Source organism: Octopus bimaculoides, chromosome 20 (genome assembly GCF_046866305.1).
Source record: "Octopus bimaculoides isolate indiv1 chromosome 20, ASM4686630v1, whole genome shotgun sequence".
Taxonomy (NCBI): Eukaryota; Metazoa; Mollusca; class Cephalopoda; order Octopoda; family Octopodidae; genus Octopus; species Octopus bimaculoides.
In genome coordinates, this window is record NC_142947.1 from 28,610,382 (window position 1) to 28,627,159 (window position 16,778).

The following is a 16,778-nucleotide window of genomic DNA, read 5'->3' on the forward strand; positions in this document are numbered from 1 at the left end:
TGGAATAACTTAGGGATTTCTTTTTTTTTTTTAAGAAGACTAAGAGAAAAAGATGTTTTATATGACACATTCTACCAGTGTTCCAAGTTTCAAAGTGTTTCGTTAATGAAAAATGTGGCCCCCGTTTTAAAAAAGATCCCAGAGGTTTTTTATAATTGGACTCCTTTCCAAATAACAATCACTCAACAGGACAGTAATAGCAGTAGATAATTTTTCTAAGGAAGTAGACTGAAGCAAGCAGTGATGTTTCTATTATGTGACACTATAAATTGCTACTAGCAGAGTTTTTACACTCAATCATTCTTATGTCAAAGAGCCAAACATCTCAAGCAATCACCACCATATACTTACTACACGATCTACTTAATACATAACCTGAATTTTGTTTGTCAATCACACTGATCAATAACCATAAATTGTTACAAAATTTACAAAATGGAAAATCTTACCAATAAGAGAAGCTAAATATTGAACCTCAACACCACATATTTCACAAGTATAGGCACCATTTGAAGACTGGAAGTTGGTTTTCTTCTTTTTATATTCAATCTGTGGCTGTATTGTGGCTTTAACTTCTTTAGAGATGATATCTAAGGCCTCAATACAAACAGGGTCACCAAGGTTAGTTTGTCCAGTGCTGATCAATCGAGCAGGGCCATGACCGTCAGGTAACTCTAAATCAAAGTACAAGTCCGTCTTGTCTTTTCGTATACGAATTCGCTTGCTCTTCCGCAACACTGAATTATTGTTTTCATTTTTGCCATCTAATTTAGTTTCATTCTTACCATCCAGCTTTGATTTAATGTCAATCACTTTCTCACATTCTAATTTTACGTCATCATTTTTTTTAGCTGAAGGTTGTTTAAATTTTTTGGGATATGAAACATTTTTTTTTGCACAAAGTCGTGCCATATCAATAGGAGGAGGTAGTTTTATGGTCTGTTTTTCACCTGTACCATCACAGGTGACAATGTCAATATTCGGGTAACAAAATATTGTTTCTGTTACCTCATCTTCTTCATTCGAAGATATACCATTTCCTTCTGTCAACAACTTTGATGTCTGATCAGAGTATGTTACCCGTAATCTATCAGCCAAGACCATCAAGCTGGATGCATCATTTTCATTACTTGTGGCTTCTGTTAAGGAAGTCACTACTTCTTCTACTGGCTGCAACTCAACTTCTCGCAGATCTTCATCAGAGGGAGTTGGCTGATCAGAAGGACTAAATTTTATAGCAACTGAAAGAACTTTCCACAACTGAACAGCTTCTTGTTTTAAACAATCTGGCATGGTGTTAAAAAGATATATGGCCTCTTTTAACTAAAAATAGAAAAAATATGTAAATTTACTTTATTATAAAATGTAATATATCCATACACCCAAAATAGATATTTAAAAAAAATGTACTTATTTTATAAATGTCTGTTTATTGAATGGCTGTATTACTTTTCTGATGTATCAGCCTATTCTGACATAAACACATATAAGATGTGCATCTGCAGTTTCCATCCACCAAATTCCATTCATAAGATTTTAGTTGGCCCATGGTACCTATGGTATTATACACTTATTCATCCAAGGTGTTATGCAGTGAGACTGAACCTATAGCTATGAATTTATGAAGAAAACTTAACTCCATTGTTAAACTCAAGTCTAATGCTAAAATTTTTAAGTAAAGATTATCTGAAATGAAACTGCGTGACAAATACCAAGAACAAATAAGACAATAAACGCCTTATAATATAGTGTGTAGAACTGGAGGTTTAAGTATTGGTGACTCAGTATTAACAAACTTAACTACTTTCATCATCCAACAGATGTATTCTCGTATTGAAATAACTCTCAAATCTATGTAATGCAAATTCACACATGATGACTGATAAGTGATGACAAGTCAAGGTACCATAGAGAGCAAAGGAAAATTTGGAATGAGATAGGAAAAATCTGAGAGGATATAAAGTGAGAGAGTACTTTTGATGACAGATGCTGTACATTGGGCTCCTTCATTTTTCTCTATACATGCTTAGTGAAATCTTGCTAAGTTGCAAAAATTCTGTCTTTAAAATTTTTAATTTTAAAAAAAAAGAGAGATGATTACTGATAGTGAATAGTTTTTGGTTTGTAAATATTAATAACAAATGGCAAAGTGACCACCATCTTCAAAATCAAACATCAATCTAAAATGTTTACATGCATGAGTGAACAATCCCTAAACATCTGCTGATACATTTCTGTGTGAATATGTATCTCTATAGTTTTGATGCTAACACATGAGAATGAAGAGTCTCTAATCACCTTCCATGATCATAAGTATATGAATGAACTCTATGCCATGTACTTGCTAACTCTAATATTTGGATGTATTAAAATAAGTACCAGGTGAATACTGGGGTTGATTTAATTGATTTAGCTTCTCCCTCCAAATTGTGTCAAAATTTGAAACTAATATTTGGATGTATTCTTTTATTGGTTTCAATTAATAGACTGTGGCAATGTTTGGGCACTGTCTTCAGGAGTGTTAATCATAATGGCCCCAGTACTGACTTTAGACTGGCATTTATTCTATAAATCTCTATTTGTTAAACCACAAGTTACAGGTTACAGAATTAACATCAGTTTTCAGAATAGTGCAAACACAGACACACACACACAACAGGCTTCTGCCTAGATTCTATCATCTAAATGGAATTTAGATGATAAATGGAATTGCACAACATGTGCAGCATCTTGGACAGGTGTTGTCTACTATGGCCTTGGGTGACCTCATAAAGCGAAACTTTTAACCATACACACATAACTGCACACATATCTTTTATCTTTTACTTGCTTCAGTCATTACACTAACCCATGCAAGCAAAGAAAAGTACACATTAAAACAAAGATTATGATAATCTCCTTATTCTATTCACATGTGTTGGAATTAAGAAATTGTGATGTTAAAAATAAATAGGACATGTAAAAGTATAAATTTTCTACCCTATTGAAGTAATCACTATTTCTATGGATTGTGTGAATTAATCCCCACCACTTTCTTCAAAACTAAAAATGCAACTTTTTGTATCTTGTCATAGTTGTTTAGTCTCAGGTCAATTTTTGCTTGAGCAAAAATATGATCAAAAATGTATAAGCTGTGACCATCCCATTCTTGTGCTTATTATTAGGGATTATATTACCCAATGTGCCCTTTCTTTTTAAAGAGAGTCAGGTATAGTTTCATGATCTGATTGCTATTTTTAGCAGATCAAATGATTGCACAGAACAGTGGTTCCAGAGATTTTTGAACTGTCACCCCCTTGGCACCCAGGCCACATTCCTAGTGCAAAATTCACAGCACCACATATTCAAAACAACTGTATTTCAGAAATAAAACTAAACCTAGTTAGCCCATTAATTTGCTGCTTTTACAATATGAAAGAGTAAATTTATATCTTAACTGTAACAATACTTTTTGTATATTTTTACTGTAATCGAGGTACATTATACAGGAATATCAGCTTTTTGACATCAAATTGAAAAGTACTAAGTAGTAGTCTTAGATCCCCACATTCAGTAATATGTATTTTTCAAGAAAAAATTATGTACTTCCACCTCTTCATTTTAATCTTCACAATTAAAATCCTGCAGCAGAAAAAAAAAAAAAAGACAGAGAAATTCAGATTTATGCATGATACCTTTTCCAAATTTTTTTCTATAAAATGAATTCATAGGCACAGATGCAGCTGTGTGGTAAGAAGCTTGCTTCCCAACCACATGGTTCTGGATTCAATCCCACTGCATGATCCCTTGGGCAAGTGTGTCTTACTATAGCCTTGGGCCAACCAAAGCCTTGTCAGTGGATTTGGTAAATGGAAACTAAAATAAATCTATTGTATATATATATATATATATATATATATATATATATATATATATATATATATAGTGTGAGTTTGGAGGGATATATTATCTGGGCGGATACTGTGGTGGCTCTCAGTTAAGGGCTAACCACATCAATTAGTATTTAACGTCTATGACTACTATAATTATAAAGATATAGAATACAGAGACTTGTTCATCCTCAAAATTTATTTCCTCTTATTTTACAATTTTGTACAGCATATTTTTATGGTTATTACAACCTACACGTGTTTCCACTGCACAAAGTATGGGCAGTTATACATGCAACTGGGCATGATTTTCTTCAAGGTCTGTCCATTTGGCTAGTTTTGAAGCAAACTGAATACAGTTGGTTGTTTGTTAGTTAGGGATCAGGAAGTGGTTGCTTTGAAACTGAAATCTGATCTATCTGTAAGCTCGTGAAGTTGACCTCAGTTTCACACTGGTTGCTATCTGAAGTCAGGATTCTATCTAACTAGGTCAAGGTTGATGTTACTGTTTTGGTAGGCCTCTTTGTGTATTGTAGTAGTATATGTCTATGTGTGTGTGTCTTTATGTCAGTGTTTATTCACCACCACTGTTTGACAACTGGTGTTGGTGTGTTTACATCTCTGTAACTTAGCAGTTTGGCAAAAGAGACAAAAAGAACAAGTACCAAGCTTTAAAAATAAATAAGTCCTGGGGTCAATTTGTTCAACTAAAAAACCCTTCAAAAGTGGTGTCCCAGCATGGCTACAGTCGAATGACTGAAACAAATAAAAGATAAAAGATATATACATAATGCTTAAGCAAAATATATGTAATATATATATATGTATATATATAAGTATTCATATATGTGTGAATGTGTGTATGTATAATAGCCTGGGCAAAGTTTAGAGAGCTCTTACCCCTGCTGGCGACAAAGGGACTCTCACTCAGAGTAAAAGGCAGACTGTATGACGCATGCGTACGAACAGCCATGCTACATGGCAGTGAAACATGGGCTGTAACTGCTGAGGACATACGTAAGCTCGCAAGGAATGAAGCCAGTATGCTCCGTTGGATGTGTAATGTCAATGTGAATACCCGTCAGAGTGTAAGTATCTTGAGAGAAAAGCTGAACATTAGAAGCATCAGTTGTGGTGTGCAAGAGAGACGATTGCGCTGGTATGGACATGTGGTGAGAATGGATGAGGATAGCTGCGTGAAAAAGTGCCACACCCTAACAGTTGAGGGAACCCTTGGAAGAGGTAGGCCCAGGAAGACCTGGGCTGAGGTGGTGAGGCAAGACCTTCGTACATTGGGCCTCACCGAGGCGATGACTACTGACCGAGACCTTTGGAAATGTGCTGTGCGTGAGAAGACCCGGCAAGCCAAGTAAGATCGTTGCCAGTGCCCCTGGACTGGCTCTTGTGCGGGTGGCACATGAGATGCACCATTTTGAGCGTGGCCGTTGCCAGTACCGCCTGACTGGCTCACGTAGGATTTTCGAGTGAGATCGTTGCCAGTGCCCCTGGACTGGCTTGTGCGGGTGGCACATAAAAGACACCATTTTGAGCGTGGCCGTTTTCGTGCGGGTGACACGTAAAAGCACCCACTACACTCTCTGAGTGGTTGGCGTTAGGAAGGGCATCCAGCTGTAGAAACTCTGCCAAATTAGATTGGAGCCTGGTGTTGCCATCCGGTTTCACCAGTCCTCAGTCAAATCGTCCAACCCATGCTAGCATGGAAAGTGGACGTTAAACGATGATGATGATGATGATGATATATATATATATATATATATATATATACATACACATACATGTAACCCACTGCATCTCCTGCTCTCTCTGTCTTTCTCTGTATATTGGTCAAACAGGCCAGTGCTTACCCAACTGGTTTGCCTAACACCTCCAGAACATCAGACTCAGCAATGATACTCCAGTCATTCTTCTCAACCGGTGAATCGCTACATCTGTCTGTTTTCAGACTGGCCTTGAACAGAGGCCACCCACCTGGATTCCCGCCTCTCATGAGAGCAGGAATCTATTTTCTCTCTTCATTCCTCAGTTCCTCATAGTCTCAATTCATCACCTCTCTTCATCTGAAGCCACCCCCACACACATTTACACACACCCATTTTCCACTACCCCTCCTCCTTTACCTCCCATACACCTATCGTTAGAGGGGGCATGGCCACCCTCTGGACCTTTCTATCACCCACTTTGAGAACCACTGGCAAAGGAATTCCTGCATATGCCATATTTATATATCATTGTCAACATATTTATCAATGATCAGTTTCGATTTTCATTTGATTCAAGTTCACTTAAGTGTTAATAACATTGAGGAAAGACAGAACGTTATAACAGTGAACGGTTTATAATTTGGACATTTTTATAAAGTTACAGGCATCATGTCATATTTCAATTAGATACTATCGAAATAAATCTGTTTAGCTGGTATATGAAATTGTTTTGTTTTTGTTTTTTTCTGTAGGTAAAGCCTATATTCTTTATTATATTAAGAGGTCGTCTGTTTGGCGATCATGAAGTTCAACTTAGGGTAAGGGGACTTACAGCTATTTTCCCATAAAATGGCATGTAGGGAGATACGCAAGCATCCACTCGAGGCACACACTCATTCTGGGCCATAGCATTTAGAGAGCGAGGCAAACACAGATATCACGCTTAGAGAGCTAGGGAAACAATCATTCTAGATAATGATAAACTATGATGGTATTACACATCTGTAAACAACAAAAAACACACAAAAGCATTACTTTTTCTCTGAATTTGTTAAAACTTCCAGTATTAGTCCTTCACTTTGCAGCTGTTCAAAAGGAAACTAGCAGATGTATCCATAAGAGTTCTTATGAACAAGAACTGATCTGTTGACAAGTTGAAACCATCGCTCCGGTTTTACGAAGCGTCATGACTTACCCTATAAACTGTTTTCAAGATATAAAAAAATGTAATCGTTTCTTTATTTCTGCTATGTGAAACGACAAATATGTCTAATGGTAATTTTTTTTTTTTTTACTTTAATAAAAAGTTTCAAATTTATAATATCAATAACGTAAGATCGGATGACGTTCATGCCTTCCTTAAGTCCAGATCGTAAATGAAGTGATGTAGCTACCGAGAACTAAAGCTTGATTGTGAACTCTACCAGGAACTCATTTGCTCTACGACGCTCGCCATGCAATTAACGTGAAAAAAGAAAAACAGTAAAAGCAGGTTGAGAGAATTTCAGAGTTAGCTTTGAATTTTACAGCGAAAGTACAAATAAAAATTTAAAAAATGAAAAGTAATTAAAAGAATATACACACATATGACCTGATCAACAATCTTAACTTGAAATATTAATACACACCGGTTAGTATCATTAGAAAATGCAGAGCAATTCTTTTAATCACAAGAAAATTATATATTGTAAACAGTGATATTATATATATCATGGATATGTTGAAATGGTTTCATCCATCATTTAAAATAAAATTTTACAAAAAAGAAATATTAAAACGTATTAATGATGTGGAATTTTCATTTAAAAAAAGTGTCAATATCTATCTATCTATCTCTATATATGACACCTACATAGTTATGTGTATACTTCATTCAAATAGACTAAAGAAAAATATTAGTGAATGATGCTACTTCTACCTTAGTTTTAAATTGCTGCAAAACATCTGTGGAAATCGGATTAAGTTGCTCCATCGTTCTCAGAGTACAGTAAAGTTTTGGTATATATTTTCAACCGAAGAAATGATAACTTACAGTAAATTACAATAGCTATGATATTCAACAACTTCGGTTTCCACCATAATGAAAGGAAAATGTGACTCTGTAACTGGAGATTTCATGGCACTCAAGGGGAGACAAAATCGTATTGACAGTTTAAACAAGGCAGAGAACTCTCACTTTATCTTTTTCATGACGGATCATCTGTGATCGAGTAGACCTCGATCAGAAACACTTTAACTGTGACTATCCTGTATTCTTCTCAAACACAGTCTACCTAGATCCAGCTTTATTCAATGTGCTGTTCTGTTAAAATGATACGATTTGATTTAATGGAGATATGGTGGCTATTTCTAGCAGTTTGAAATGTAGAGGCTCTCTCGGATCGTATACCGATATATGACTTTTCCAGCAGACTCTTAATGTGTCTCTAACGTTAAACTATTTCATACATTTTGACGCCTTTATTTTTTCTCGATTGATTTTCTTATGTGACGAATAAGTAGAGCCAAAAAGATATGTTCAATATAAATTTGTCATAATTATACAGATGTATACCCCGCCGACTTTGTTACCTCATAACTTCCAGAAAGATAGATACTTTTTAACGAAACATTCAACAAATAATCGATTAGATCCTGTAGATTGAGTGTATGTAAAGATTTGTTGCAAAAACTTCTTCCGAGGGGTTCGGGAGAGGAGTTTCGGAAAATTCACACAACCCGACATTTACTCTCATAACTTTCAGGAAAATGAGATCATGGGTAATTTTTAATGAAATTTTATACAAATACCTTTCAAACGGTGTAGATAACGATTACAAAGAGATTTGTAAGCAAAATCTTTTGGTAGGAGTTTCTGGAAAACAGAGTTTCAGATCAGACGGCCCATATAAGTTTCTAATTTCTCCGTTTTGACTGGAATTTTTCCCAATTTATTTTCCAGCACAGTCTTCAGGATGATGGGAGCATTTTTTCAAGAAAAAAAGAAAAAAGTATGAAAATTTATAATTTTCTTTTTCACTCACGCCACCCCCTCACCATCCCAGTTCGGAGTGATTTTAGCCAATTTGTTTTTTTTTTTTCACTATGCACTTAAAACCCGTGAGAGAGACTTTTTCAATTAAAAAAAAATTGTTAATAATTTCTGAGGAAAATGGGTGATTTAAGGGAGATATGGCTGTTGTTTCTAGCTGTGATATAAAAGAAGAAAAACAGAAGTGAAGAGAGAATTACGGTAGTCTTATCTGTTGGTCTGGAAAAAGGGTCACTTTCATCTTCCACGTGCTGTCCCAATCTCCAAGGTTCACTTCATGTCCATGTGCGAGATCGAAACAGCACGTGGATGTTGAAAGTGACCTTTTTTCCAGACCGACAGGTAAGACTACCGTAATTCTCTCTTTGCTTCCGTCTTTTTTCTTCTATTTCCAGGTATAGTGCCAACGCCGATCCATGGAGGTACAACGGTATAAAACTCGCTAGATCATCTATACCTTGGAGTGTTGCTACCAACTTAATTTTTTGCAGCCAAGCGGTCACACCTCCCTCGCCACAAAATGGCCTAACTGTCTCATTCGAAACACGGACCATACCCATCATTTTTCTTTTTTTTCTGTTTGAGCCGAAATAGCTTGTGATGTAAAAGAAGGAAAAAGACAGAAGCGAAAAGAAAATTACGGTAGTCTTACCTGTCGGTCCGGAAAAAGGGTCGCTTTCAACATTCACGTGGTGTCTCAATCTCCAAGGTTCACTTCATGTCCCCGTGTGCTATCCGTTGCTGTACTGTCTCACACATCCGCTCTGATGTGCTGTTTGCCACCGACTGACCCTTGTGCTTCACTGAATGCCGCATGTCCACCGCGGCACTTCTGGTGGGATCCGCAGGCCCCACTTCCGATCCTTCCCTACAACACATACTGGCTCATAACACCACACTAGCACAACCCAAGACCTCGCTCTTCGTTTCTTTCTCACTCTCATCTATTGATGTTTTTCAATATTTTTCTCCCCATAAACACATTTTATGGAATGATGATGTCAAAGTAACTCACGTGTAGTCCATTGCTGGGATATAAGCAAAGAAAAAAGAAATGGTAATTTAAATTTTTACTTGCACCCCAACCGAACGAGGCCACATATGCAGGGGTTGTAAAAAATTAATTGATGAAAAGTTAATTGCAATATATTGGTCCAATTAATTGATTGGAGTTGTACTGCCAATTCTTGCATTGTATCCTTACGAGAAGTTTTTAAAGATATTTGCTTCTATCGGCAGCCATTGTGCACAGCCCAAATTTTGAAAGTGGAGTTGTGAAAATGTTATAACATGCAGAAACAGAGTTAACTGCAGATGAAGTAGCTGCTCTACATCAGCTGAAAGTGATGACAGACACACATCACAACAGTCTGATTTAGCTAACTGGATCTCTAAGGGAGCTTGGAATAACGTGCTCTCCAGCTTGTTGAAAAACGTATGTTTATCCAACAATGCGTCTGACTGGCAGAAACTGTTTCTGTTCCCTCGCATCTCTCTCCACGTGCACAATGTGAAATTGGACTCCATTACATCCTCTTTCAAGCGACAGTTCCAGCTATTTGAATCCACCCTGACCACTTCTCACCTCAATTTGACATCAAGCAAGGTGCCTACCGACAGATAACCCATAAACCTCAAGCGCGCAGTCAATGCCAAATTCAGCAAATTTGACATAAAAGGAGTTGTCCATCTCTTCTCTTCTCTGTCCTCCCTCACTCCGTGTAACTCTAAGTCTCTTAGACATCTGAAAGAGAAGCATCCACCGGGACCCTCAGATAATCAACTAAACTGGCCCAATCCCCCAGAATACTTGAGACTGGTCTTCACCTCTGATAAAATCAGAAAGCGATTTCATCCTTCCCTGCTGGTTCAGGTGCAGAAATTGATGGCCTTTGGCCTCAACAACTCAAGGATGTTATCTCCTTATCAGCTGGCGACTTGGAGAATTTGGCTCGGTTTGTGAATGTCCTCCCTTATATCTGCCCACTATTCTTTGGTGCAAAATTATTTGGGCTCACTAAATCCAATGGAGATCTGTGCCCCATTGCGGTCAGCTACACCCTTCGCCATTTAACTGCAAAGGTGTGCTTACAATTGGTCTCTAGTTTACTGGAGGAGGAATTTTTCCCTACCCAGCTACAAGTGGGCACCAAATTGGGAGGTGAAGCTGCTGCCCACACTACCAGAGCCTATGCTAACTTGCCCTCCTTCTCACCCAAGGTCATCCGCAAACTTGACCTTAGGAATGCCTTCAACTCCATCAGTCGCAATGCTGTCCTCAGCTCAGTAAGATAGAAGGTCCCACAACTCTACTGCCTTGCATGGCAGGCTTATCAGGATCCCTCCTATTTCTTTTTCAGTGACCAAATCATCACCTCCACCTCAGGAGTCCAACAGGGCAACCCACTCAGGCCCACTCTGTTCACACAGGGCATTGATGACATCACCAAGATGAGGGTCAAGCTAGACTTCAACGTCTGGTATCTCAATGATGCTTGTTTGGGGGGACCTCTCAATTGCTAAGCTTCTATATTTACTCAGAGTCAGCTCATCTTACTGATGAGGAATGCTTAGTCAATGTCAGACTCTCTCCAATGTCCTGCGATCAGGCTGCATTGCCCAAGCGATTTGGAGGTCTTGGTCTTCATAAGTGTTCGTCCCTCTCTCCACTGCTTCCTTTCCTCCACCCACGCCTGCTCCACCCTGCTGAGCAACATCCTCTCTTCTCCAACATGGACCAGTTCCAACAGGGAGTTGGATGAAGCTCTCCAACACTGGAGGGAACTGGGTTTGTCTGCTCCTGAGAAGGTGAAGGACTGGTGGAGTCAGAAAGCTTGGCACAACATAATTTCAAAGCCACCTTCGATTCCCTCTTCATCCAGTCGGACCAGTTTATTGTTTGCTAGCGCCAAATACTCAGGTGACTGGATTGATGCCATTCCTGTGACTAATGTTGGTGGTCCACTCAACTTGGATGAACTTCGTGTTTCCATTGCCCTCAGAGTGGGAGCTGACATATGCACAGGTTTGATCTGTTGTTGTGGCAGGCTCCTTGACTCCACAGGCCTCCATGGCCTTTCTTGCCACCTGAATGCTGGTCACTTCGTGTATCATACAGAGTTGAACCTGATACTCAAGAGGAGCTTGGCTCAGGTAAACATCCCCTCCATCTTGAAACCATCTGGATTGTCCAAATGTGATGGATAGAGACCTGATGGCCTCACTCTGTGCTCCTGGTTGCAAAGCAGATGCCTTCTCTGGGATGTCACAGTTAGCGACTCCTTTGCTTCTTCTCACATCCTGGATGCTGTGGCCAGGGTGAGATCCAATTTCTGCAGCCGAGTGGAACAAAATCCTGAAATAGCGCGATCTGTTGGCCAACTATATTTTCCATCCTGTGGTGTTCAAGACGTTTGGTGGGGTTGGACCACTAACTGTGAGATTCCTCTCTTCACTGACAACACGCCTTGCAGAGGTAACTGGTGAGGCTCATGAGGGCACTTGGCTGTTCCAGCACATCAGCCTCGTCATCACCCACACAACACTGCAAGTGTTCTGATGTGCTTCAATAGCCACTGGAAAGGTTTCCTAGCACCCCCAACTTTTCAACCCAAGGTGGTGAATTATTTTGTTTTTTCTTTTTTCCCTTTTTTCTTTCCCTCTTTTTCTTTTCTTTTTAATTTTTTCAATTGTGTTCTCTGTTTTGTTCAATTTTCTAATTTAATTTTGTAAAACGGTAAACACTTTGAAGGCAATAAAATTCTCAAAGGCGATTGATGATTTTGCTTCAGTTTGTTTGAAAAAAACACAAAAAAGATAAAATTTCACCTCAGCAATATCTGAACTGTTGATTTTTGTTACCAACGTCCAACATCTTGGGACGTTTCTTCAGTTCAGCAGGTTATGCTTTTAATGATTTTCAGTAATACTTAATACCAATGAATTTAGAGATGCAATTATTTCTAAAAGTCAACCATGCTTTGTAGGATGAAGACTTTGTTTCAGAAATCTGCAATCGTTCATAATCTTTTGCTATATTAGAACATTTTAATTGTGCTACTCATTTGAGAAACTCTTTCAATTGAAAACTTTCTATTTATTTGTACAATGTAGAGTATACACGTTGTTTGTTCCCTATTCTAAACCAATAAAACTGAACTTTGAACGTTTTCTGATAATAAAGATTTTTGAAACTGTGGTGTGATGGAGGAAGAAGACAACAAGAAGCAAAAGGACAGAATGAAGCGTTGGACCTTACCTTGCCGACCGCAGCGGGGTACACGATCGCTCCTAATCAGAACACGTCTTTCTCGTAACGTCGCTGTTTTCTCACTGGCCCCACGTGCTAGCCTTCGACCGTGTGTCCCCGACTTCCGATCTGACCCTTCTGGTTTGGCCCTTCCGGTCTGGCTTCACCTCTGTTTGTCTCACCCCTCTCCACCACAACACATAGCTCGTCACAGCCCATAACACCACACGCCCCCCCCCTGATCTATAGATCATTCAACCGGCTCTCCCACTCACTCCTCGCTCCCGAACTACCTTAATTGGTTTCATAATCAGCCAACCAGGGAGGAGGGTACCACTCCCTCTGTGGTCGCTGTGCGACCCTGGGACTGGCCTGAGTTCCTGGGGCGCTGCCTTCATCATCTTGCTTACTGCTGCTGTCTTCATCATCCTGCCCACTGCAGCTGGTTCCATCCTCTGAAGCACTGACAATCTTCCGCACATCCAAAACATGGCATGGCATACCATTGATGGAGGTTATAGTTCCTTTCCCCCATTGTGATGTGCACCGTGCATTTGGGGGTTTTACCCAAACTTCTTCCCCGATCTGCACGAAGGTGTGCTCTTCTTCTCCCCGGACTCGCATTGATGCAATACACGGGTGTCTCCACTCGTACCTGAATATTGCCCTGTGTGGCACCGACTCCTCAGCCTGTCCTGACCTGGGCGACATATTGTACCAAAATACGGCCTCGATTGGCGAAATGTGGCCCCTCTCTGCCATGGTCTTGATGGTACGATGATGCCTTTCCACCACTCCATTTCCACTTGGCTGGTATGCTGCCCTGAAGAAGCGGTTGACCTGCCACCCGTCAAGCATTTCTTTCAGCACCTCCGAGCGAAATGCAGTGCCATTATCCAGCAGCAGCTCATCCACGGGGCCTCGTTCCATGAATATCCCATTTAACACTCCTGCGATTTCCTCTGCAGTCCCCGTCTTCATCTCCCTCCGTATGGCCAACCGCCCCGGTCCGCAGTCAACCATTGAGAGGTACGTCCCCTTCCGGTAGCGTGTTACGTCCACTGCCAGTCGTTTCCAGTTGTGGGCCACTGGAATACTTCCTGCCTCATGTACGCCCGGAGCAGGGTCAATAGACTGGCACCTGTCACAGCTGCTAACCACTCTCTGCATGCTCCGCCTCGTTACCTCGGAGTCAACTTTCCTGGCGAGGAACAACGTCCTGTCCACTCCCATGTGATGCATGGTATGCAGTCTCCTCAACTCCGAGTCACTCAGACAGCATACTGCAGCCACAGCCCGCTCCGCATCCTCTGGCACCTGCAACCAAGCTCGCTTTACCCTGGTTAGGACGTCTGCCCTGTTCTTTTCGGAAGGCACAAAGATTACGTTCAGCTCCAGATCGAACTCAGTGGTTAGCTCCTGCAATATTCCCAATCGGCGCTTTACCAGCATCTCCGCAGCCCCTTTGGTTCGCATCCTCCGCTCATCGGTGAGGACTGTTGTCACCCAACCAAGCACAGTGGCCGAATCGGTTCTAATCTCGATGGTGCACACCCCCCACTTCAAGGCCAGGTTCACCCCCTTCAGCACGGCATCCAACTCCGCCACGTTGATATGGTTGCAGTCATCCATCTTCCTGAGCCAGACTGCAACTTCCACCACGGTGCCTCCCATTTCCAAGACAACCCCTATTGCGATGCTACTGGCGTCACACCAAACAATCCCACTCTTTGATTTGGGAACATACCAACTGCCCCTCACTGGATCCTCTGCTCTCACTCTGACCAAGACTTCCTGCATCATGTCGGTCGTTTTCTCCCCAACTCTGTCATTTCACTTTGCTCCTTCGGCTCATCTCTTGATGAAGCTACATGCTGTCCGAAGCCATCCTGCAACCGGGTAATGTCCCACCAGCTTCCCGCACACCGAGAACAGTTCCCGTCTACTCACGCTGGTGCCCAGTTCAGGGATCTCGTTTCCTCTCCGGAACACCAGCTCTCCCGATCTGTCTTTTTGTAGCTTCAGCCCCAGCGCAGCTCCCCCCACCATCGACTCAGGCAGCTTCGCAATCAGCCCGGACCTCTCCAGGTGTCTCACTACCTCGGTGGCTGGCACTACAGTCTCGTCAACCAAAATGTCGTCGATGTAGGAACTGGTGGCCTTCCTTATCCTCTCCTCTTTCCCTAGGACGGACTTGAGCACCATCGCCATAATTTTCGGAGCGGAATTCAGCCCGAAACCCAGCCTGGTTAAACAGTACGTCCGGCCCTTGTACCGCACCAGCTGGTATTGCCACAGCTTGTCACTCACACGGAGCTGCAAATATGCCGACTTCAAGTCAACGATCGTCACTGCCTTGGTCGACTGTCTCCACACACGTAACGTCTCACCGCAAACGTCCGTTGCCTCGCCTCCCGTGTGGCATGATATATGGTCGTTTAGCTCCCTAAAGTCAAGCACCGGTCTGACTTTTCCTTTCGTCGGCTGCACCACCGCCATTAGAGGCAGCACTCCACTCATCACCTCCTCTTTCCACGGGACAAGGACTCCTTCCTTGATCCATCTCTCTACCTCATCGTCGAACTCGACGCCGGCATGACCTTTCAACGTATGCTGGTAGCAGCTCACCCTGTTCTTTAGTAGTGGGGGCTCGTCCTTCCATCTCCACTCTATCGTCCACCTCCGACCATCAGACGCCGCCTGAAAATCTTTGTCTTCGATGGTGTAAGCGGCGCTGTCCTCGACGGGGCTCTGCTCTCCCTGGCGGTCCCGACTCACGGCGCACGATACCCCCATGCTTCCGAACGTGACCTCATCTCCTGCAATCCTAACGCTACCAAGACGGTTGATGGCGTCCTTCCCCAACACCACGTCAATCTCATCCACCAAGCGGCCAACTACTATTGCTTGCAGCGTTAGCTTTGCTCCCTGCACCTCAATCTGCACGTCAGTAATGCATTCACAGCGTACCTCTCTTCCGTCGACTGCCCTCACACTGCTTTCTCCACTCCGCGTCTCTACCACTCCCGGAGTCATCAGGGTCGTTGTACAGCCCGTGTCCACAAGCGCACGCGACATCTTCCCATCCACTAGCACATCAACAACGGGTAGAAAAAATTGCGCCGTTAATGATCTGAAAGGGAGACCGCTGGCGCAGTAGTCTCCCTTAGACCGTTTCCCTGCAGACATTCGCTGGCCATATGCCCCGTTTCACGACAACGGTAGCAGATGACCTCAGGCTTAGGTAACTTACAGTCTCGCACCATGTGTGGGCCCTGACACCAGAAACACTGACCTTTGAATGGACGCGCACGTTCCTTGTTCGACCCCTCTCCGCCACTCCTTGGCCGGCCACCTTTTGCTGTCGCCGCTGCTACCAGCGGTGACGACCTACGACAGGAAACTAACATACGAGCTCTCGATATTATATCCGCCATGGGCATGGTACTCACGTCCGGCAGTTTCTGCAATTCGACCAACAGATGGTCAGCAAACCCAGTCACAAACGCCAACTTTACCGTTTGATCCAGCGATTCTCCCTCGTACACCGCCTGTCTAGCCAACCTCCTAAGTTCGTTGGCAAACACGTCAACCTGTTCGCCGGTCCACCTCACTCTCCCCAGGCGAGCGTACGCCTCGAACATCCCTTCTGCGAAGCCCTCCATCAAGCGGATTTCTATTTTCTCCGCGCTAACTTGGTCCCTCTCTTCTATCTCTAAAAATAGCGCCAACGCTGGACCATCTAAGTAAAGCGGTAGAAAACTTGCCAAGTCGCATATTCCTTGGAGCTTCGCGACCAGCTTCATCTTCTTTAGCCATGCGACTACGTCCGTGTCGCCGCAAGACGGCTTAATTATATCACTAGCAATCCTGACTATACTCATAATTTTTTTTTTTTCTTATGGGCC

At 42.0% G+C, this 16,778-nt stretch overlaps 2 protein-coding genes across 5 annotated transcripts in view; one reads left to right on the forward strand and one right to left on the reverse strand.

Moving 5' to 3' along the window:
* LOC149131658 (uncharacterized) overlaps positions 1–16,778 on the forward strand; it is an 88,170-nt gene that overhangs the window by 36,625 nt on the left and 34,767 nt on the right. The gene's annotated exons all lie outside the window — the stretch shown is intronic.
* Positions 1–16,778, reverse strand: part of LOC106867274 (uncharacterized) — a 50,580-nt gene that overhangs the window by 20,195 nt on the left and 13,607 nt on the right. The window contains exons 1-3 of one of the 4 annotated variants that reach the window (XM_089338282.1): positions 9,274–12,261; positions 8,381–8,537; positions 450–1,323 (exon numbers count right to left, since the gene is read on the reverse strand). In XM_089338282.1, coding sequence (XP_089194408.1) covers positions 450–1,293 — 844 coding nt within the window. In that variant the 5' untranslated portion in view covers positions 1,294–1,323; positions 8,381–8,537; positions 9,274–12,261. Of the gene's footprint in view, positions 1–449; positions 1,324–7,508; positions 7,745–8,380; positions 8,538–9,273; positions 12,262–16,778 lie in introns of those variants that run through there. The other 3 variants (XM_089338283.1, XM_014912102.3, XM_089338284.1) reach the window with 3 other exon arrangements.